General features: G+C 34.9%; 1 protein-coding gene across 3 annotated transcripts; it reads left to right on the top strand.

Moving 5' to 3' along the window:
• Nucleotides 1-1,135: 1,135 nt before the first annotated feature.
• Nucleotides 1,136-24,109, top strand: LOC117232789. Of its 3 annotated transcripts, XM_033492432.1 has the most exons (11): nucleotides 1,137-1,326; nucleotides 19,624-19,699; nucleotides 20,031-20,273; nucleotides 20,643-21,226; nucleotides 21,415-21,715; nucleotides 21,857-22,358; nucleotides 22,590-22,748; nucleotides 22,818-22,993; nucleotides 23,121-23,327; nucleotides 23,427-23,450; nucleotides 23,590-24,109. In XM_033492432.1, the coding sequence occupies exons 3-11, from the start codon at nucleotides 20,159-20,161 to the stop codon at nucleotides 23,667-23,669; spliced, it is 2,148 nt and encodes a 715-aa protein (XP_033348323.1). In that variant the 5' UTR covers nucleotides 1,137-1,326; nucleotides 19,624-19,699; nucleotides 20,031-20,158; the 3' UTR covers nucleotides 23,670-24,109. The 3 variants fall into 3 exon arrangements, with proteins under 3 accessions (XP_033348324.1, XP_033348323.1, XP_033348325.1); XM_033492433.1 differs by lacking the exon at nucleotides 19,624-19,699 and having other exon boundaries at nucleotides 1,136-1,326; nucleotides 23,590-23,669; XM_033492434.1 differs by lacking the exon at nucleotides 23,427-23,450 and having other exon boundaries at nucleotides 1,138-1,326; nucleotides 23,590-23,972.
• Nucleotides 24,110-24,345: the final 236 nt, after the last annotated feature.

The raw sequence follows: 24,345 nt of genomic DNA, 5'->3' as shown, positions 1-24,345 counted from the left end.
ATTACATATGTCATAATGTAATACATTTCCATTGGATCAAAAATACATTCTATTATAACAATTACGAAAGATAAACAAAAATGACAGTTTTTATTTATGGTAAAAAATAAATTAGAATAAATATTTTTAGAATTGAAAATAATATTACAAACCTTTTATTAAAATGATCTTCAATTTCAATGCTGCATGCACCGCCCTATATAATTAAGTTAAACAGGTACGAGCTGTCCGTGAACCAGATGCTAATTAATTCTATAATAGTAATGATTCCTCTGTCACTCAATATAGTCGGTACACCTTAAAACAGTTATGCAGCATGCCAAATATATTCTGAGATTTTACAAACAATTCTTAAATCATTTTTAAAATATACTAGCTTTATACAATGGCTACAAAAAGTATTTCCACATATTTCTATTTTCCAATAAAATGATTTTGTACCAAGTATTATATTTCATTTTCATAACCATATATAGATATAGATTGTGGATTTTTATGCATTTATGGGAAATTTGAAAAATGCACACAATGTATATGATATGCAAAAATATACAAAATACATATTACATTTGGTAAATGAAATAAATTTCTATCTTTTTAGTTATTTTCATAAAAATATAAAAATACATAAAAATTTGCATTTTAATCGTACGTACATATAAAATATTACTATGCTATATTATGTAATACGGAATTTAATATTAATTAATGTGAAATGTAAATACTACAATAAATAAAGTAGTATACAAAACATTTCTTCTAATTTTCACCATATAAAAGCAATCAGATAATTAACCTCTTATAAAATACAAGTTTTTATTTAAATTTATATGTTTTTAAACAACCAATCTACCTTGCACATTAAAATTTTATCCACATGTTTTGTTAAATAAAACAATCTACACAAATCCATAGAAAATCTTCGTCGTACACAACAATACTATATTGACAACAAAGGAACTCTCCCCGCGAGGAACAGCAATAAAAACTTAACTCGCGGTGGTATCTTTATTTACAAACGAATTCCATCGCTTGACAGCATAACCAGGGATATGCCGAAGGTGCACGAAAGGTATTGCAAAGGTGGGCTGATGCTAGAGAGCACTCGCATTGACGTTTACGCGCGGAGAAGCGCGAGCCGGTGTGCAAGGGAGTCGTGGTCGTGGAACAAACCGGGACGCAACAGTCGCTCACCAGACTTCGTACTGGAACCATCGTGGAAGGTATCATTTCGCTCTTTCGTGACATTTCATGATTCAAGCCTGGGATACCTGTTACGAACCTCATCAAACGGAACGATATCTTGATAGAGTTAAGCTGTCCGGGGTGAGTGATTCCATTCACGTTTTCTTTCATTACGATCGCGGAAAACTCGGTAGCCCGGGCAACAACCCTTCGATACACCGATCGAAGTATCTCGGTACACGCGTACGGCGACCGTTGATTCTCTCGTTCCACTCGGATCTATGTGACCCCGTTTTCATCTTAAATCATAGTCAATTGTTTTTAACGGACGACATCCTCCGTGGCGAATTTTTCGCCCACTATCGTGGCCCTTAAACATAGGTTTTCTACGTGTTTTTACACGATCTTCTGCTAGTTATCCAATTGTGAACCCAGAACATGGTTTAACTAATAGAAGTGTGACGAGCGTATGATTTATGTGTACGTATTTCCTCGTTTCACACGTGTGATTGGTTTTAACCAGTTAATGACTGATTTCTGTCAAAAGAATGTGTAATTATGTTATTATCGATTTTGGTACACTTTAGTGATGTGCTTGATGGTATGTCATAACTGGAAGTACAAAAATTTATGCGTACATAGTATATTATAAATATGTATAATAATATTATGCAATTTATAGTGGAGGACAAAAGAATATATGAAAATCACCATAATTTTAGACAACAGAGCTATAATTGACGAGAACAATTAAATTGTGACGTATATCTGTGGAATAAATGACTATTACCAGCATGGTAAAAAATTTAGAACAAAGTTAGTATTAATGTACTGTGATTATTATACACAAGTGTGACTTTTTCTTTTGTCCGTCATTGTATACCATCGTACATACATATATAGTATCATATTTATGTATTTATTGCCCCACCATGATGAATTTTCATTCCTTCAGTAAAGAAGTGCATTGACTGTCTTCTTTTTTCGTTACTTAATCAATTTATCTAAAATACATAATAAAGAGAATATAATAATAATGATTATAAGCTTAAATCCTGGACTCAAGAATTATCTAATTATTTTACATTCAATTATCAACTTATATAATATATTGGGTAAGAAATACGATACATTTTTCTTTAGGTAACTTCAATTGTTTACGATTATGACAATTATCCCGCCTTCGGTTTCGGTACAATAATCATAATTTGTGCAAGTCCATTTCGAATCGACTCGCGATAATTCGATTGAAATTCTACATAGCATTTCATTACGTACTGGTGAAATCGTACGAGTGAGTTTGATTAGGTTACAAGGAGAACTGTACTAGCTTCCACGTACGGCATTCATATTGTTTATAATCACTTTTTTCTGTCACGAGTACACACGAGCATGCCTTTACTCATTTACGTACAAGTCATAGGAGTCACGAGTTGATGATTTCTTATCGATCGAAATTTCCATAATGCTTAATGGCAGAGATTGCTCGATAACCAGACTAAGGATATTTATGCAATTTCATAACAAGAGACAAAAGAATAAAAAATTACGATGATTTTGATTGCGAGTAATTTAATCGAGACTCTCTTGGATAGCTGGATATTTAATAAGAGTATGACTTGCCGAGTTACCAACGATACGAATAACAATGAGCCGACATTATGAATAACGTGTATCAAAATGTCCATGAAAATGATCCTGCAAATACATTTGTTCTGCACGTGTTATTCTTTTTTAAGCTATGATGAAGTCTCGCATTTATTTTCTCCTTTTATATATTCATGTTCTTTCTGAAACAGACATTTTATTGGAATTAATTTAAAAAATCAATAAGAATAAAGAAATTAGTAAGTACAAAGAACAGTAAATACTGAATTAGGTTATAAATACCTTACTTGTAAATAAGGTTAAGTTGGTATCTTTTTTAATTTATTTCTTCTTTTTATCTCATGGGTTATTTACGTCTTTCTGTGATCCTTAAATCGACTGATGCGTCAAAACTATTGTAATTATAGCGTGAAACGTATCAGTTAACAGAATTCGTAGAAACCAGTTCCATTCTTTTTATAAAGATGATATCGTGGTCGATATTTATTCGTTCTAATTGAATCTTTGCGCTATAACGATGCAAATAGCATGTCACATTGAATCACTTGGGATACATCTTTAGAAAATTGTATACATACAGTGTTATCGGCAATATGTAGAAGTAATATGTAGAAGTAATTAGTAACGTTACTATAATTACAGTTTCACATCGATAACAATCGATTCTATTTCTAAAACACGCGGACTTACAAAAGGAAACTTCATTCTACATTTTCAACGTATTTTCTCATGTAGACCAATCCCCTGCCGATTGTCTGCTTCTGCATAGTTAAGAGTAGACAAAGTCCACGTATACATGATACCTATAATTCACGCTCAATCTTTTAAATAATTTGACGTATTTGGTTATTCTTGATTTTCGACATATTTTGAGTCATAGAATCTCGAATATAGGACTACGGGGTTATGTCTCATGTGAAGGAGATTTGTTCGACAGAAGTTGAAATTCGATCGCGTCGTTAATAGTGGCGGAAGTTGAGAATTTCGAAACGAAATTTAAAAAAAGAGCCGCCACTAGTCTCGCTTCTTTGTTCTCTTGAAATTACGTTCTAACCTTTGTGATTTCGTATCGACCGCGGAGGGGAGTATATTCGGTTCCAACAGATGAAAAAGTCGCTTTAGGGACACGCTGGAGGACCATCAAGTTCCTCGTCACGGAAATCGTCAGAAATATCAAGGACAGAAAACACGAGCCGCCGCGACCAGCCGGAAATTAATTTAAAAAATGCGATTATCGTAGAAAAAATTATTCCGTTCCTCGAGACCGACGCCGGCAGCCACGTTCGACGGTTATTAATTAAATCTGGCTTACGCCATTGAACTTTTTGTCAATACCTTTCCCGTTAATTACGGGTCAGTTGTATCGAGCCGACTTTACTCTTACATTACGCCGTAACACCAAGTCGGATATCGTGAAATTTGTAAAAATACCGCTGTGAAACGTTCCAGTCTTGTTAGTAGGAATTATTAAATTCATGGAAATTTTATATCCGAGAACATCGAGTCGAAGAGGGTAACTGTGTTATCGTTACGCACGAATTTACAGTAGCTCGAGAGCAGACAATGGTTTTTGTGGAGAAATGAATAATACAGGGATTTACATTGAAAATCGTTCGATATAGTTAGAATATAATAACGAATTCTTGCAACGAATTTGAATAAAATAATAGCAAAGACTAATTGATTGCATTTAAAAATACGTACTAATAGCATCGATACCCAGAGGACTGTGTTATATTTTATTCATTGTCGAAGTGAGAGACAAAGATATTTGTAGTTGGAATATAGGAGTCAGAGGAGGAGTAAATATTCTCTATATTGTTAAATATATTTAAATATTTATTCTTTTGCATTTCAAATAAGATGTTATTATTTGTTATGAGGTGTACATATATAGTTGTTTAATATTTTATATTTTATTGATTGTTATACGTGTAGTGAATTGGGGGTTTTAAGATAAACCAAACAATTAAAGAATATAATATAATGTAAAACCGAAAATTCGTTCAAATTCCGAGAGAGAAGGACTAAGTAAAATAAATAAAATAAAGAATAACAAACATATTTAAATATATATAATGTGATACATATAATGGTAACATTTCGTCGAGACAGGAATATTTATACAATACCATTAATTAATGATATTAATTATAATAAGTATTATTCCGAACATTCTTCTTCAAATAACTGCATCCAATTTATCGTTAATTAAATTTTTAAGGAAATGTGGTTCTGCATCTTGTCAATCTGTTTCCAAAATTTTCTTAAGATCCTCTTTTAAATATCATATACTATTTGCGGATTAATCTCTGAAAATATTTCTGTTTTATTTCTGCAGTAAACCAATTGTACGAGTAGTATTGTCCCCTACTAATGAGAAATTTGTTTTGCTGTAGACTTAAATGAACATGGTTTCGAGCTTTTTGTATTTTTAATTTTCCCTAAACATGTAAATTTTATCACGCAGTTCGGAAGGTTTTCAACGCAAGAAAATGAAAAACTAAATAATTACGAACTTGCAACCGACACACTTGGATTAAAATCGTTCTCGTTTTATTTGAGCGCGCGTGTATACGATCTCTCGGAGGTAAGGATATAAAAAAAGAATATATTTTATCGAACGAGCGCGTAATAGGGAAACTTTTATTAAACTTTTTCTTTAAAATATTTGTGGAGCAACTTATTAAACTCTCTTTTCAAACTGGTGCAAGTCTGAAGAGTTGTTTATTCGAGACCATCCCGACTTTCAGGGAATTCTTAATTCACGTCTCTTATACTTGCTACTAAAAGTGTAGGTCCTATTGGCTGGACACTTTAAATGTTTCTTCTAGCCGCCTTTGTTCCTTTCTTCCGGTTGTTGCCCGTGCTACCGGAAGAAAAGGAGATCTTGAAGCTTCGTCTTATTTATCAATAACATTTTCTTTCAAGTGTGTAATTCAATTATTATAATTAGTTATTATCGTTCTTCTCGCATCTATACGACCCGAAATAAAAATTATATTTCGATGGAAATATTAAATATTATCAAAGTATAGATAATACTATATTAAATACTTGCTTTTCGTATTTAACACTTCATGGAAATGAAGAAAAATTCTATTCTTGTTTGATTCTTTCATCCCCTTTAAAATTTTCAGGATACCTAATCGTAATACTAAAATATTGAAGGCATTAAAAGTATCGACCGTCGTAAATAATTATACCTTCTGCATGTTTCTAGTCGTTTGCTTATAGATGACTGTAATAATTTACGTTAGATTACCAAAATTCCAGCTATTTAATTTTATTTTATACTTTGCTTCCTCCGTAATAGAAATCGTTAGTAAAGTTCAATTGCATTAAAAGTTCCAAAACTGAGTAGTCTAACCCTAAATTGTCATGATACCCAGTAGCTTAACGACACACCAGTCGAAAGACTTAAAATCACATAATGTAAGTTTAACAAGGTCCAGCCACTACAGGCGTTAATTATCTCTTATATACTCAGTGATAGGTCGAGTTGGCTGAGATCTAATTTCCGCTTAAACGGTCAGAGATATCGAATCCGTCGTAAGACGATGTACGTAATTTCTCAGATAGATGAAGACGAGCGTAGTCGCGTATCGACTACCGTTACCCATCAAAAACGCTCTACAAGAACAGTACGGTAAAATTCATTGTGCTCGAAGGCGTTGAGCGAACGTGATTTTACTTTTACCGTCGCGTGAGGGATGTAATCTTCGATCGAAGAAATTCTCTGTGAGTCCGGATTCGTTCGGATGACGATACACTATACGGGTTTCTTCCTCGTTTCTTTCCATCGTTGGTCGTCTTTCTCCTTATGCCTGTCCCGTTTTCTCGCTCGAACTCGCACGCGCAACGAGGAAGACTCGAGCATCGGCATGGTTCCGTTATCCGTGGTAAATACACGTCGAGCATCCTATACGTTTTGCCTCCGGTGAAAATAAACAATGTACGCGGCAGCGTACGTTACTGATCCGATCCATGCACACTATTGCACACACGGTGTGCGGTAAATCCAAGATTTCACCCGGAAATATAATAAGGTAGGATCGTTCGAGTCACTTAAGCTTCGTCATTTTAACATTTAATATCGAACTTTGCGAACAATGACGAAATTTGTAATTGTTTACGAAGGTATTCGAGCGCTTGTACCTTTCGCGAATACATTGTGCGTCCTATACGAAACATTTTGAAGTTTCATTAGCACTGTAACGAGACTCGACTGTTTTCGATTATATCAACGAAGTTTGAAATAAATGTGAAAATGTGTATATATGTATACTTGTAAAAGTTGCAAGATATTTATACGAAAAATGGTCTTATTAGGTTGTCCTAAAAATTTCTGTCATTTTGTAAGGAAATAACAGGTGCGCGTCATTTTTTGTTTTATATTATTTTATTGAATTACGTATGATCCATTTTGTTTTATTACTACAAAATACTGTGCATCTATTATTTTCTTATAAAACGAAAGAAATTTTTGGGACAATGTAATACATATTAATAAGCCACGATATTTAATAGGATTATCTTTAGCAATAATTGTATGTCTAAGACCATTTTTCGTATAAATATCTTGCAACTTCTACAAGTATACATATATATACATTTTCAGATTTGTTTCAAATTTTACCATAAAAGGAATGCGAATTGCATTCATGGATTCGAGAGTCCTTCTTGCACTAACTTCGAGTACTATTCATCTTCCTATGATTATACAAGAACGTTTTAATATACAAGATCATATGTTAGCAATTGTCAGAGAAGATATTGATTATTCCAACGTACTCTAACTATATTTTTCAACTATTTCTCGATGATAGACACGTAAGTATTTCGTAATGGAATCGATAAAATTCTAATTGAAGTCGTAAATCAGCGGCAACGATAACAGATTTGGGATCTATTCTCTCAAGGTCGTTTATTTATAGAAAAGCATAATAAAGGTGGCTGGAATATTTCAAGTTAGCTTGATTATATCGAGGAACTTGGTAAAATCAATCGAATAGCTAGCTATTGTGGGAAGCGCGTATAAGGAAAAGGACATAGTTTGATGCAGTTCGACAATAAACTTCATTCAAAAGCGGAAGTTCGTTTTCAAGTGGAACAATACCAGTAACCATATGTATCACTTTTATGCCAGCAAGTATCTGTAAACATACAACTTTTTAAATTAAATTACCTCACAGTGGCTGTGCGAAAGTACGACTATTTGAACACTTATCATAGAGAACTTTGACGAATATGCTTATTATACAAAACTTCTTGAAATTTCGTTACCACTGTAATGGAACACGTCTATCATGATCGTATTGATAAAATTTGAAATAGCTTGAAATTTTCACCGAGACATATAATTAAAAAGTTGAAGAGAACGCGAAGATAAAGAATTTGTTAAGCAACAAGATGCTTCTATAAGGTTTGACAATTACAAATTCCAGTTTCATTGTTGTATATCAATCTTAAAAAATCGATTTAATCGGTTTATAATATGCTATTATACGTAGCTGTGCTACAAAGGGTACAATCGTTGCAGTTTGATAGAAACTTCCATTTCAAATATTCTCCTCTACCACCCCAAGCGAATTTCCTGTCAAGCTACGAACGCAATATAATCTCACTGCTCTCGTAACGCACCCTTTACACCATGTATAGACGACTATGCATATACACGAATCCAAATTGCTTTGAGCAACAGTTACGATATTAGACCTCGAACGTAATAGCTTGGATCCTTCTCAGGAGCCACAGGATCCACGTTCATTAGCGGCAAGGAAGATGTAGAACAACGATACCAGACCTTAAAATCCTCGGCACAGACTAACACCATAAACACGATATTCGTCTCTCTATCCGGAATAACTGAACGACTGGTTTATCCTTGAGACCAGCGAAAGCTCTACTGAAACACGTAAACCGAGATCGAGCACGGTGGATCCGTTTGTCGAGCTCGGGAATCTATAGCGAGTGATGACGTTAGACGGAGGCGACGAGAGGTTGCTTTTCTTTTCGCTTCGTACACGGCTAGACGAACAAGAGTGAGAAAGAAGGAGCGAGAGAGAAAGAGAAGCGCTAGTCGAGACAGATTTTACGATCGATTCGAATTACTCATTCGTGCTGTTGCACGACTCAACGCCTAATTCAACCCTATCATCTCGCAACTCCTCACCCCTGGACCAGGGTTCCCTTTCTCTCTTCTCACCCCTCATCGGTGTTTCCCGCAACCCTTCGTCGATGCAAGAAACTACAGCCAGGGCTTTCGAGAGTATATTATGCAGATATGACAAGTACCGCTGCGACGTCTCCCTACATGGCGATTACACGTTTGATGCCCCTAGTTTTCAACGCAGCTGTTGCACGGCTGGCTTCCCGAGCATTGCCATAATCCTTCCGCGGATTTACATAGCAGCTCCAGCGAGTTCCTGATTACTGAGCTTTTAAGCGCGAGATGTGGTATTTGTCGATTGCCTGATTGTGTATGAAGACGATGGGATCGTTTAATTTTGATTATGAGTTCATTTCATTTGGAAAGTGTTTACAGATATTTGGATTCGATGGGGTAATTTAATTCGAAATGTTGAAGTCTTTACCGATATTTGGTGATACATATGTGTAAAGGTGTATAAAACGATTACCGCTGGTTCATTCGAAGGTAATGGAATTATCGGTAGTGTTACCGTATTTCAAAACGATGAATTACAGCTGTTTAGAAAAGTAGTCGAACGTTTAGTATAATCAAAAGGTACACGAATAGAGTTAATCGGATCGATCGTCACGATAAAAGTAAATTACAAAACTCGTTTAACGAATGTCTGACGAAATTATTCGTACACGCGATATAATATCGAAATTAAAAATCAGAGAACTTTAGAATTTCCGGTGGAAGCGAACTGCTTGCATCTCTCGTTATCTGGAAGATTTATGTAACGCTCGAAGTTCCGCCGACGTTGTAAATTCTTAATAGCGGGTTAATGAACAGTGGCGATTGTTTCTCCGGAGGTAACAAGCTTGAACAACATATAATTATCGTGTAACGTCTCGGCATATATTAATTAACACTTTCAATGCCATCAATACTTCAATGCCGGACTATGTTTAATATTTAGCTAAAACAACAACCATTAAACATGTCGTAAGTTTATTAATAAGAATTTCTCACAGTTTGAAGCTTTAAAAGTTCTAGAATAATAAAAATACATTCTCAGGTGTAAATTTTGTTTTATTAAAAAATGGCTTAGAATCGGTTACCTTTATCAGAGATGATAAATTATAAATATGTTACAAACTTATTAAAAATAATTCCTCGGTTTTCTAAACTTGAAAATCTCACGATTACAAGTCCTAAATTTTTAAATGTGAACCCTGTTCCGTTAAAAATAATTTTAACTGAATTGCTTCTGCTACAAACGCTCTGGACTATCATTGCTATTAATTAACCAGCAGTAAATTAAAGATTAGGGAATAAATATATGGTGGGACACACGTGGATAACACCTGCACGCAATGGTGACCCTTCTGTGAGAAATATCATGCGTGTCCTTCCGCCCACGCTTCGCCCTAACACGACAACTTCAAGCTTCGGAATTGGGTTAATGAAATCATGGAAGCGGAAGGCCCGACAGTTCAGCCTCGTGCAGTGCTGTTAACTCTAAAGACTTAACATCGAACAAATTACCGTTGTCAAGGCTCCCTTACAAAAATAGCGTCTGAAATAATTTCGATTTTATTTCATATTTTTGTTCCCAAGCTTGACAGTTACAACACGCATTGCAATCTAATTTACATACAGAGCGTTCCAGGTTGTTGCAGTCAAAACTCCTCGGTATATTTTATGAGTATAGATCAGAAAAGGATATATTGTGTAAATATACTATATTTTGAAATATTTCATTTGACATACGAAATTTAAAGTTTTAAATTAAACTTGCAACTTTGAAAATTTTACTAATAATATTAGTTGAAATGTACGGGAGCATACAAGAGCACAAGCTTTAAAAGATCTATTTTTATGTAACATTTTTTCCCGATATGTACCCGTAAAATATATTGAGAAGGTTTGACAAACCTGGGATCTTCACATTGTGTATGTAAATAAAAAAAAATATTTCCACGTATCGATCCATTAATGTGACTGAAAACGTGTATTTTATAAAAGTACAAATAAACGTGTTTTACGTAACTACAGAAATATGTAAAACATCAAAAAATGTACGTCTGGAATGGAACGTAATGAAAATTCGAAATTACGTTCGCATTGAACGACAGTCTGAACAATAGTCTGAGTGCTGATCTAACAGAGTTCCGGTAGAGCACCAGGAAACCCCGTTGAACGTAGCGATATTCAGATTCCGAGTGAAAAAGTCATTTTCCTGGCTGGTGTTCTTGCACTGGTAAGACGTGCCATTACGAGATTGGACAACCGACAGACAGGGACGAATATGAATATCTATTGCGTGCTCTCTTGCAAAGATAATGGGTCGAACGAAGAGCACGAGTAAACGGCGATTTCCTGTTCGAGACAGGAAGTCGCTTTCTTTTACGATCCTTGAAAATCGTCGATGAGGAATGCGACGACTCTTCGTAAATATTACTGTAATTATTCGATCAACTTCGATGGATGTTTAAAGTCTCCCTTTATAACTCATAACTTCTTCTTTCTCTTTAAATTTTCGAATAAAATATATGCGAAAGTTGGCACGGGAATATTATAAATTTTGTTTTATCGGCTTTGCAGTGATTCTCGGATTTTTATATCTCGGACTTGTCGATTTAAGAAACAAAGAGGATTTACCTTTTTTTTAAAAAAGGATAACGTTTTAAGAAGATTCGACATGAAATTGAAACAGAAAGTCAGGCATAACAATAAGAACTTTCTCACCTTTTATCGAGGTATGTGAGATATTTTTTGCTACTAGGGAAATACAATTAGGTCGTAAACGACCGTAGAGACGCAGCAGGGTTAATATTACAGAAGATTCTTATGCGTAGAATATGATATAATCTTGTTAAAGAGTTAGTGAAGTTTTTTTCCAACATGTATTTTACGAACAATGTTTTTCTTAATTATCCATGGTACGCAAGATTTATGTGAAAAAATTTAATTAATCCTGAATATTTAGTGCCACGGTGTATGCTCCGTACCTTTTTGTGCAAAGAAAATTTTAAGAGAATGCGTGAAACGTGGCGGCGCAATTAGGGAGACAATGTGAGAAATTTATCTGACAATAATGATAGCCCGCTGCGAGATTGTTAAAAAATTCACCCTCTTAAAAGCTCGAAGCTTCTAGCGTCTTGAAAACACGGCTTCTTTCGAAGTGTATAAAATTCTGGAGAAAGGAACGCAGCAAGGAAACATTCCACGACGAAGAATTTAGTTGCATCAATGGTATCCTATAAACAGAAATAAATTTTTTAAAAGCGTGTCTCGTATTTTTGATCGAAGTAAATGGCTCATTGTACATTAATGATATTTATCATACTACTTTTTGTATGACATTGGTAATACTATACTGTTACTATTTTAATCTCCGTGATGTAAAGAGACGAAAGTATTTATTACATTTATGTATTCGTAACGAGGTCCCGAGGGAATGAACGCGATAATTATAGTCGCATCAAACGTAAGGCTAGATTTCAAGGTGCACACAGCGAACGTTGACGTAATCGACAACCTGTTCCCGATGACGTAAGGAACTAGTCGTACGGAGGTCACGCAGATACCGTAACTCAAGAAAAATCTTCGTCTATGTATCCATTTCCGAAAAAAAATTTTATTCTCCCAGTTTCTTCATTTGGAGTGATTTCTAATTAGTTCGTCATTAATCTGTATACTTTGATAAAACTCATATACAGTTACTTCAAAGCAGTCAAAGTCACGATATTATAGAAATTACGAGCAAGAGGTTTTCTCGTAATATTTTATTTTTCATTTTCTTCTTTTTAATTAATCTGAATTACAGGAAGGATAGAAATATTATGATTAATGCCAACAATGTGATATTGTTCGAGCTGGAAATGGATAGTGGAGCTGTAACTGTAAAGTACGATATTCAATCACGCTATATTTGTTGTATACGCATAATCACGACCGTTTCCGTTCTCCGTAATGCGGACCAGCAAAGTATTAAACGAATCCCGACCGCTTAAAAGGCGACGTTCGCACGCAACTATTTATAGCCGGGATGTATATATTTGCATTATTTGCAATGGAAAAGAATGACCGGTGTAAATTACAGTGTGAACAGTTTACGCACGTGACGAGCTTGATGATCTGCGTGAAACTCCTTAAGTATCCTTAAGAAACATCATGCATCGCCAATTAGAATTATTTACACCATATTTGGCACACGTACCTCTCATCACTTGCACTACTTTCTCTTTCTATCCTATTAAGGATATAGACGCGATAGATCAGTACCAATCATTCAAGATATAAGCGTAAATTATAGACGTGACTTGCAAGTATCAGTCTAAACTTGTTGACAAAAAGTTGTCATTTTCTAATTATCTAATTCTTTATTACGCGGTGCTTATTCATGTAGAAACATGAATGCGCATCTCTGAATGCGTTTACTTACTGACATTGATAACTTTTTCACGCTAAAAGTTCCTGTATATACACTCTCGCTTAAAAGTTCAAAACGTGCTATGATTTCAAAAGAAGCAAAGAGGCGGAAGAGTCATCCTTAAACAAATATCTTGTTTACGATATTTTATAATATCGAAGCTGTAATTAATTACATTTAAAAATAATGCTCGTAATTATATTATTTTTATTTTTCAGAAAAATGTACGAAAGAACTTTCTTTCGCTTTAAAAGCAAAGGGTGCTGCAAACTTCGCCAAATGTATATACATACCACCATTCTGTTTCAATGGGAAAATTTTGTCCGATCGAATCATAACTACAAAAAGGAAATTTTCTATAAGTTACATATGTTAAACATTAAGAAGATTTTGATAGAAATGCGATAATTTTATTATTGATTATTTACTTCGGTATAGGTTCTCGTAAAAAGTTTTCCACTAAACTTTTCATTCTGCGGTGTTGTACGTAAGTGCGGCGAGCTTGTTACTCCGAAAAACTACTCCCTCGCAATAGGACGAGTGGAACGATCATTATGATCTTATCAGAAACGGCAAACGAGCCAGCGTACGAGCAATTTATACAGTTATCGCGAATCTGGACTAGACATCGACAGCCAACAAATTTCACGGTGCACTTTCTGCTCGGTGATGTTTCAGCCGCGGCCTTTGAAAACACACGAATATGTGTAGAAGCAGTTTGTAGCTAGAACGAAAACATTCGAAGCTTCCATGACCTGTTGTTAACCCAGTTAGACTTGCCATTCCAGTGCACGCACTCGTTACAGGCTCCGCCGCGTTTATTCCATATTCGAAAGCTGATTGCAAGATAATCGAAATACGGATCTACTGTCATAGAATCGTAATTGACACGAAGTGGAGCACTCGAAGGACAGGCTCTAGCTAGGAAGAGAGACGCTTGTCGTTGCAACTGGCGGAGACACTTCGAGAATGCCAGTCTCCGTCGCCAGTAAGCGTCGCGTCGCGTCGCGTCGGTGGAATTAAAGTCCAAGATTTCTTCGAATCGATTGGATAAACAAGTAAATTTGCTTAGCCGTTTCACTGTTTGCGTGGGTTTGGAAGCTAACAAGGAGATGGCAAAAAGCGCAAAATCTCCAATGATTTGGCTATGTGCATGCTTTTAGGCTGATGGTAAAAGAGCCCCTAAAGTATTTGAATACGTGACTCTTTGTTTTCAAGAAATTAATAAGCATTTTTTATACTTTATTTTGTATATTCCTTTAATATCAATATTATCTTTTTTTAATATTAAAGCCTTACAATCTATTTTGATAAATTTTTGATTATTTTTTTCATTTTAGTACCGATTTAGAGCTAATCTAGTTCTGATATTATTATAGTACTCCCGAGTGTTCTAATGAAAACGTTTAAAACGTAAGAAATTGCCGCGCCAAGAACATAATTTCTCGAAGGCGAAGCGCCATGCACTGAAATCCTGTTGGGGCTGTTTCACCATCAACCTGAAGTATCGAACGCACATACAGCCAACTCGTGCAAGATTTCTTAGTTCTCGCCATCTCCTTGTGGATATGAAACAAAGGGAGATTGGGGTTTAACGACTGTTTCAAGGCTGTAGGAAGAAATAGCTTTCTGTGTTTAAATATTTGTGGTTAACAACGTCGACGGCCACGGTGGTGGTCATCGGTGACGCACGTTACTAAATTTTTTAATATGCTTGAAACGATTAAAACGAGACAAATTTCACGGACCAAAGTGAAGACATTAGATCAGAAATTAGACAAAATTGGGAAAAGTTACCAAATTACATAATTATCAATTGGAAATGTGATTATAGATATTTGAAAGTTGAAATGTGAAAGTCATATTGTGTATTTTCCAGGTATTAGATTATATGCTTTGATGTAGATTTCTGTCGAACGCAACATTTGCGTACTTTATTTCATGAAACAAAAGCTCATTTGCGTGAGAGAAACACAATAGCGTTGTAACGCGCAAGAGGAAAAGGGGTAGAAAATAGCCTTTAGCTTCACACGGCTTAATAATAATCGAGCTGTCAGATGTAAAAGCGAATTCCGTCCGATAAAACTGTACGGCAGTCGCTCTACTTCGTGCAATAATTCACTCATGTCTTCTTTGCGAATTGTCGAATGACTTTCTCGATAATATACAAATGATTCATTTTCTTCGAATACGTGACTTCTCATTCTTCTTTGGAGAAGATATTTTTATGATTTTCTCCTTCTTCGTCGATGAATATTCCTTATTAATCTTCCAAGATTTTGTAATATAAATTTCTCGAATTTTTAAGTCTATTACGATAATACTTGTGAGTATAATTTCTTCTCTTTTATCGATGAATATTCCTCGTTATAGTTGTTTATTTGGATTTCAGCCTCACAGCCTATTACAAAGTAGCTCGTAGATATCCACTACATATATCGTACATTATAATATAAATATTTACATACATCGATACATGTTCAGACGTATACCCGACACACGCAGATACACGCTGTAATGTACTAATTTAATTTTTATTATGACTCGACTAGCATTAATTTTCTTATTTTCATGATCTTCCGTACAAAGTGGAATATGTTTCTTATTTCCTCCACGCTCCTAGTATTTAATAATTCTGAGAATTCTTTTTCCCTAACTGTTCGTGCACAACAAGTACTGACAGTACTGACAGCAATATTCCTCATTAAATTTTCCAAGATTTTACAATATAAATTTCTCTTGTACACGCATCATGGTGATATTTATTAGAATAATTTTAGTATCAATTTTCTATTGATATTTCCAACGTTAAAATAAACTTCACGGTCGTATATTCGTACGAACACAGATTCAGCTAGGTCCCAAAATACACCGGTATTATTGTCGATCGATGACCGCGTTATCTCATCCGCGAACGTTATATCAATTTATTGCTAAATAGTATTTATTTGTCCGATAGAGAAAGCATTGTACAGTGTATTCTAGTATCAATTTCGATCTATCGTTTTGTTAACACAGTCTTGCATTAAATCGCTGTAAAAATTTGTTGTGCCTGTATGAATGATTGTCTGTATGAAATCTACAGGAGGTTGGCATGATAAGCGATATTTCCTATTTTTTACGAGCAGCAACTTCAACATAGTATGCTATTAGTCAATTTTGTATTATCCACGTTATCCATATACAATTTAGTTTCGGACCTAAACATGTATTTGTTCATTCTTTTCAAAATTTCCAAAATACCGTACGTAATAACATTAAAATATTAGATATTAAAATATTGATCGTCTTAATAATTACTATATCCTTTGCTTCTACGAAATGTCGACTTATTAGTTATTTTTCAAAGAATTATATCTTTGAACCTAACAGATCGTTTAATTATAAAATAACATTAATGTCAAAAAGTGAGCAAAAATGTGCTTGATACATGTTTCTCTTGTGACTTTCAATATGTAAGGGTGTTAAACGTTTATCAACGTCCGATGCTGTTTTCATCGATTACTGTAAACTAATACGTTTGCTAATCGGTCTACGACTTCCTGATTTTCTGGGTCACATGAGGTGAGTCAGCTAATCTGCTGTTATGAATCAATATCCTAGAAACTAGACGTGACACCAGACACATTTTTTATGAAGAAAGAATTAGATGTCTTGGAAATCAATTTCTAAACAAGCAAGCTTGTTAAAGTGAAATTGATTGGGGATTTACTGTGTGACACAAGTGGGACGTGAGAAGGTGAATTAAGGTAAATTAGTCGAATTTTAAATTTGACGGAAAGGAGAAATAAATCGGAGAGAAAAGAAATTCGTTAATTTATATTTCTTTCCGTGTTTTGAATTTTTTCTTATAACGTAACGTTTTCTTACATCATTACGGTTATGTTAGTAACATTTAAAATCTATTTGAGTATCTGTATAGAAGCTGCAAGATATTTATTGTGAACATATATTTAGTCAAAGATTCGTATATAGTATAAATAGCCATCTTAAACGTAAATGTTAAAGACAGCCCCTCCACTGACGAGGAAAACATAAATAAACAAATCATAGATTTTTGCCTATCTCTATCAATGATAAAAAATATAACTTAAGGTGCAAAGAAAAATATATAAAAATACCTAGATAAAGAATCAATTGAATTACTTTTAAAATTACCTATTCAAGATGACAAATCTGCCTTGTTACCAAAAAGTAGACGGGCCAGAAATTGAAGGAAAGTGGGGACTGCATAATTGAAGCTATATAACTATCGCGGTAATTCTCGTTTCCTTCTCGAAGGCATTAAGACGGTCACTAACTGGTGGTAACATCCGCGAGGGAGGACAATGATTGAACGAAACGGACGGATGTTTAATTGTGAAGAGCCATGTAAGAGGACGAATGAAAGCGAGCTAGGTGACGAGGTATGCCGTCATCGTCTGATTTCTTCGTGATGATGACGTCTCCCTGTAATCGAAAGATCACTCCGATAATGCTAATTATATACGTGTCTCTTGCTGATCGTTCTTTCTCTCTTTCGCTCGAAAGCGAAAACCTTACTGAACAGGTTCGTGGAACAAGCAAACGGTGAAAGATTATGAATCTCATAGTACAGTGAATTCTACAATTATCAGATCGTTCTGGAATAGCGAAGAAGATACGATACAAGTTCTCATCCAACTTCTTCTCTTTTACGAATGCTTTTAAAAATATGAATTTACATTGAAGTTCGCGGTCTATTCATGAATTAGATTAAATTCGATGAAAATCTGTTGCGACCATATTGTATCTGTTCACCTAAATAATTCCACCCTGTCGTCACAGTATTCAATAGCATATCTCTAATAAATTCACGTACAGTTGCATGAAATATGGGTCTCGAGCGTGTTGCATCGGTCATTGTTGGCTACATGGCATTACATGGAATGGAAGATATGTAACTATTGATTATATATATATATAAAAAACTATCCATAACTATATAAGCGTGTGTGTGTGTGTGTGTGTGTGTGTGTCGCATGATACAATATGATAGTTCTATGCATCTTATCTAACAAGTTTTGAAACATGATATTCGAAACGTTTGAAAACTTTGGTTGTTACATTCGGAACGAATGGAAATCTTCAGGAGATATAGAGTTCTCAAAAGCAAGGAAATGCAATATGGAACGTGTAGTAATGCGATCAGAACGATGAGAACCTCCGTCGCGAGGGTCAGTTCTCGTAAACCCGACGAAAATAAGGAAGTTGCGGATTACGAGACGTTTGTACTGGCGAAAATTGAGAATTACGTGAGAACGTTGGTCTTGAGAAAAGTAGGTTACGCATAGAAATTTGCACCATCCTGCTAAAACTAAGTGTTCGTTTTTACTAGATATTTCACAGATAATCTAGAAGACTAATCTTTTGACAGAATGACAAAATTACGAGCAATTAAGAAATCCCACAAATTATTGAAAAAATTATTACGTTCAATGATAAACGTTATACTTGATGATTTAGAGGCACGCGGTATTTATAATTCCATTCTTGTTCGCAAGCAATAAATTGAATAAATCGTGTCTTCATAATTGTAAAACACAAACTTTTTTCCTTTAGTAAGTAATTAATAGTTTCTATTTATTGCAGATAATACTCTTTGTCTGTTTAATAAAATTACAATATATTCCATCAAACAGATTTCGGGTAATACACCATACAAACTTATAATACACAGATCACGTAATGAACCCTCTCATATACACACGGAAGATACAGATCAAGATAGTATCTCCTTTTATCAATAAAGGAAGCGGTTCCTCGATGAGACCAAAGAATTGATATCCTGGAAGTACAGTCGTCCTTTTCTTTATTTAGTCCTCGTTCATAACTCATAACTTATGAACGACGAGTTTCTATTGCGGCCTCTTTGATCGCCTTCGTGCTTCGTGTAGGAGAAGAGAAGAACTCTTGTGTATGGTCGTACAATCGAGCGGTCGGTTATTTGTATGTGAAACTTGTGTCACGATCGTCTGGCCCATGCCATCTTTGGAATGGAGTGTAATTTGCGAGTCCAGGAACGCATCCGGAAGAGTTCATAAGATCGAAGATGAATAACCGTTGTCGAAGCACTATTTAGGGGAGAGTCTGAATGGAATGGATGAAAACCATAATAAAACCATAAACAAAAATAATAATTACTATTAATTAAAAATAATCACTATTAATAATAATTTACTTATGTCAAATATTTAACTCGATTTATTCATTTATAATTTCTCTGATACTCTGATTCCAGCATCCGAGGTATTTATAAGGTAGAGCACCGGAAGTTGAGCGTTCTAACGGACGGCGTTCCGCCACATCTCGATGTAGTGAGTTCAGTTTGACTACTATCTCGTATACTAGATCCACGATGATCTGTGCGATTGCACATTTTCACTAGAGGAATTGAAAAATCAAAGAAACGAGTCGTAAAGCCGCTATTTCATTTCCGTTTAAAATGAATTGCTTATTGCTTCTTAAAAATAAATTGGTCTGTTCCGTTCAAAATAAATTGATCATTGCCCCATGGAATATTCGTACAATAGCGTATGGTTAAGGTTCTAGGTCTATAACTTTTCAACTTATGAAACAAAATGCGTAATTAAAATTGTATTTGCTAAATACCTTCATAATAAACAAAAGTTTCTCTTTTTGATTTAGACATACGTAAAAGTGGACTAATAAAAATGGAAATTAAAGGAGGGTCATCGGCATAATAGACGACCATAGGTCGTCAATCTTGAATCGTTTGTACCTGCTTTTAAGAGAAACTTTATAATATATATAAAATGTCGATCACGGCGTCCACGGAGAGAATGGACACAACCAAGGACCTGCCCAAGAAGAAGTTTATTAACATCAATCTTCTCTCGTTGAAGCTACTGTTATTCCTCTTTTTTGGAGGTACATATAGAATAAATATCATGATTGGAGAACTTTATGAGAAGCGGACCAAATAGTGCAATTATTATGGAATTTGTATTTATTTTGTAAATATAAAAGAAACAAAATTCTTTAAAAGAATTTAAGTAGAATGTATTAATTAATTTTCTGCATTTTGTTGACAAAAAAAGTAATTTATTATTCCATCTGTCCAAGAAAAATAATAATATAGTAGAGAATAAAAATAAAGTAAAGGAAATAATAAGATAGATATGATCAATGTTATCGAAGATTTCAGAACAGATACATATATTGCGATATTTATTCATATCTAATAAAGAAATATTGAAATATTTGCCACCAATATTGATGTCATAATTATCTTTTTAGGAATGGGATGTCTCTTCCCTTTTCTTCCTTTACACATGACTGAAATGGGATTGAGCATCGACCAGATCCGAATGATCTCAATAATCTCGCCAGCAGTCGCGATCTTAGGGCCTCTGTTTGCCGCTCCAATCGCAGATAAGTTAGCAGGTCATCAAGGAAGAGGCGACAAAACTTCAACTGGTCGTTACCTCAGGGTGATGATTGCCATTGCCTGCTTCCTCTCTGCCATTTTCTATGCTTTTCTTCTATTGATTCCTACAGCTGATCGCATTGAACCTCCAAGAGAAAGAAAACCTGATCTAAAGTTTAGCTGCGATCAAACAGGAGCGGTGGTGTTGCAAGAAAGATGCAAAGATGATATTTCTTGCCACAGATGGTCTGACGAAACCAGAGTTGGCCCATTGCTTCTGGAAGGATGCAATTATGCTTGTTACCCTATAGGATCAAAACGATGGGATTCCGACGATAACGATGGTTCCACTACTTCTGGAACGACCAATTCCGATGTTATTGTTCTAGATGGCAGTGGCGAAACAACGGTGATTCCTCTCGAGAGTGAAATATACGCCCAGCTAAATGTGCAGGTAAAAAGCTGAACCAAGTGCCAAGGAATAAAAGATAATTTTGGTAATATACGATTGATTGAGACGACATATTGAGTTTCAAAATTGCACACTTATAAAGAATAAAGAATGTGATTTATTGTGCCCATCCCCTGTAGTTCTCAACTGTATAAAGATAGAGTAATTTAAATATATGAAATATGTTGCAGGAACAAGAAGAAACGAAAAAAACGCGAAGATTCGCCATGCCTGAAAGCGAACCACCTCATTTATGTTTTAAAGAGGGTGATAGTGTTGTTTGTCATGTTTACACCAAATATTCAGGCAATTTAGCTATAAATGCTACTCTGAAACAAGCCTTGAACAATGAAAGTGATCGAAATTGGTGTGCATATCCTCTGGCTGAGTACTTTGCTTGTCGTATACCTCCTGAACTTGAAACCAGAATGGCAGAAGTTTATCAGAGTTGTTCCATTGAATGTAGCTTAGCTGATCCATATACTCTTCCAGGTAATACTACTATTTATTACACTATTAGTAGACTGAGGATATTTATATTTAAAGAGATGAAAGCTAAATTGAAACTTGTTTGACTCACTAATATTATAACAAGTTTGAATATAAAATATAAGTAATATATATTAATTCCAGATAGCGTCCTCATAGAGAGCCAATGCCAACAGACAGAAGATTGGACCCACCTAGTATTCTGGACATATTTAGCTATTCGATCAGCTGCAGACATTTTCCCAACAACGGCTGTAGCTCTGATCGATGCAGCAGTTGTAATAGCCACCAGAGAAACATCCTGTGGACGCGGAGACGTAGGACGACAGTTGGCCTTCGGTTCGCTTGGCTTTGCCATCTTCGGTCCTCTAACCGGCTATTTATGCACTCTTATAGAAAATTTGAACTCTTTCTATTATTTGCCAATCGGTATACACGTGGTTATGATGCTTTTGGCAGCCTTGGTAGCTCTTTGTGCGAACGGGATGCCTCTCAGTCCACCGGAATGGTGGTGGCATACTAGAAGTGGCATGTTAGCACTTCCCATGAGCGCCATCAAGAGATACGGTAGTGAAACTGTCGCTCTAGTAATTGTACTGATAATTATGGGGACTTTCTGGAGCGCCATGGATAGTTATCTACCTTTGTAAGAGTCATTGCGTAGTCGTTTCATGTTGTTGTTAGAGTACAGTTACAGTAAATGTATGTTCCGACGAACTGTCGTCATGATGAATACGTGAAACAATCAAATATATAGATAGGTTCTTATGAATATAGAAATTCGTGAAAGTATTCAAACAGTTGTAGATATCTTTTAAGGGATAGTTAAAATCATATAAGATGTTTTTAGATCATACTGACAGAATATTCTTTTTAGACATCTACAAAAGTTAGGAGCTGACGAACTTCCCATTAGTGTAGCTATGACAGTCGGAGCTGTTCCAGCGTTTCTATTTCTTTGGAAATCTGAACATTTAGTTGACTACTGTGGTCACAGTAACCTTCTCATCACTGCCTTCACTGTGTATATTATTAGGTAGGTAAGTTTTTTATATAATAAAATTTCTCTTGTAATTCACATATTTTAAAAAATTGAAAATATTAGGTTTACTGGTTTAAGCCTCGTAGCAGAACCTTGGTGGTCTCTAATTTTCGAGGCTCTTGAAGTATTCACGCTAGGTATCATGTGGGTTACTGCCATTCTTTACCTACGACATCTCGTCCCGCGTCACTTGACTGTGACTGCTCAAGCATTACCTGTGATTGCGCATTTCTGCGTTGGTATGCATTCTGAATGCAATTTTAAGATTATACTCGATGAATTCATACACGCAATTTAGTAATTTCAATATTCATCCATGTGTCATTGTATATTGTGGTAATGAACGTTTTTAATAATTCGTTTCAGGTCGATGCATCGGAGCCGTGGTTGGTGCTTACATCAGCGTCAACGAGTCTGACATCGTTGGCTCGTTAAGATTCGTTTACCGTTGTATGGCCGTCGCTGCTGCGGCTGTTGCCGGTTTATACTTCGTCCTATATCACGGCCTATTAAAACCGCGATGTCATGCACATACCATACAAGGCCCACGACAACCCCCCACTATCGTACAGGGTAAGTGGCGTTTTGATGATTTATATGTATAATTAACAATAATATTTAATTAATATTATGACTGATAATTTGAACTAACTATTCAATTTATCATGCAAGCTGCTATTAAGGAATATGAATTAAGTGAGTAGTTTTCCAATATTAATTTATTGATTCTATATTATCGTTACATTATATTACATTCCCAATGTTTGATGATTTTTTTATTAATATGTCTTATTAATATATCTTATTACTCTTTTTTTTATTGCTGTTTTTTTAGCGATGAATGGAAATGGAAATTACACACCACTCAGGGTTTATCACAACGGTATGGGTAGAAAAGGTCAATTCCGCTATTGAAGAGTTAAAGAATGAGGAAAAAGAGTGTTTAACGACACTATAAATGTCATGTTACGGTGCTAGTGATTAGACTGTCGTTGTTGTTGCAATTAAAAACAAAAGATTGTCATTGTTATACGACATATGTATGGAAAGTGCGTTTATCAGTGCTCAGCCTTTAACATTTCTTTACTTTCTATCCAAACTCTTACGACGAAATTGTCAACTCTTTGATACTATCATTAATTTTCTTTTATACAAGCAATTTCTAAGAATTAATTTGCTCAAGTGTACTTCAAAATGTCGAAGCGAGATTTTACATTTGTCAATACCAAAATGAGATTAGAGAATTAGAAGGTAGAAGTACTCAGATTATGAGTGAAGCATTTTGAAATCACTTTTTGCTTTAGTTATCTTCTTAATTTTTATACATTTATAATTGTACGATTACAATTTCTTTTGATAAAAAAAATAGAATTACTTTATATATTTTTTTTTTAATTAAAAGACTCATATTTTCATGCTTATTTTTTTAATGTAAAGAACAAATTTTAAAAAATTACCTACTTAATTTTTGAGTACTTGTATCTAAACTATCAATGAATAGTAATATTGCCGGATCATTACTACTCTAAGTGTAACATCTGTAATGCTTTTTCATCGTCTCAATCTTTGTATCCTTCATAGGTACACAAGT

The sequence above is a fragment of the Bombus vosnesenskii genome, unplaced genomic scaffold (genome assembly GCF_011952255.1).
Source record: "Bombus vosnesenskii isolate JDL3184/JDL3185 unplaced genomic scaffold, Bvos_JDL3184-5_v1.1 scf7180000013293, whole genome shotgun sequence".
NCBI lineage: Eukaryota > Metazoa > Arthropoda > Insecta > Hymenoptera > Apidae > Bombus > Bombus vosnesenskii.
Note: the sequence above shows the minus strand (reverse complement) of the source record. Positions and strands in the feature narration are given on the sequence as shown.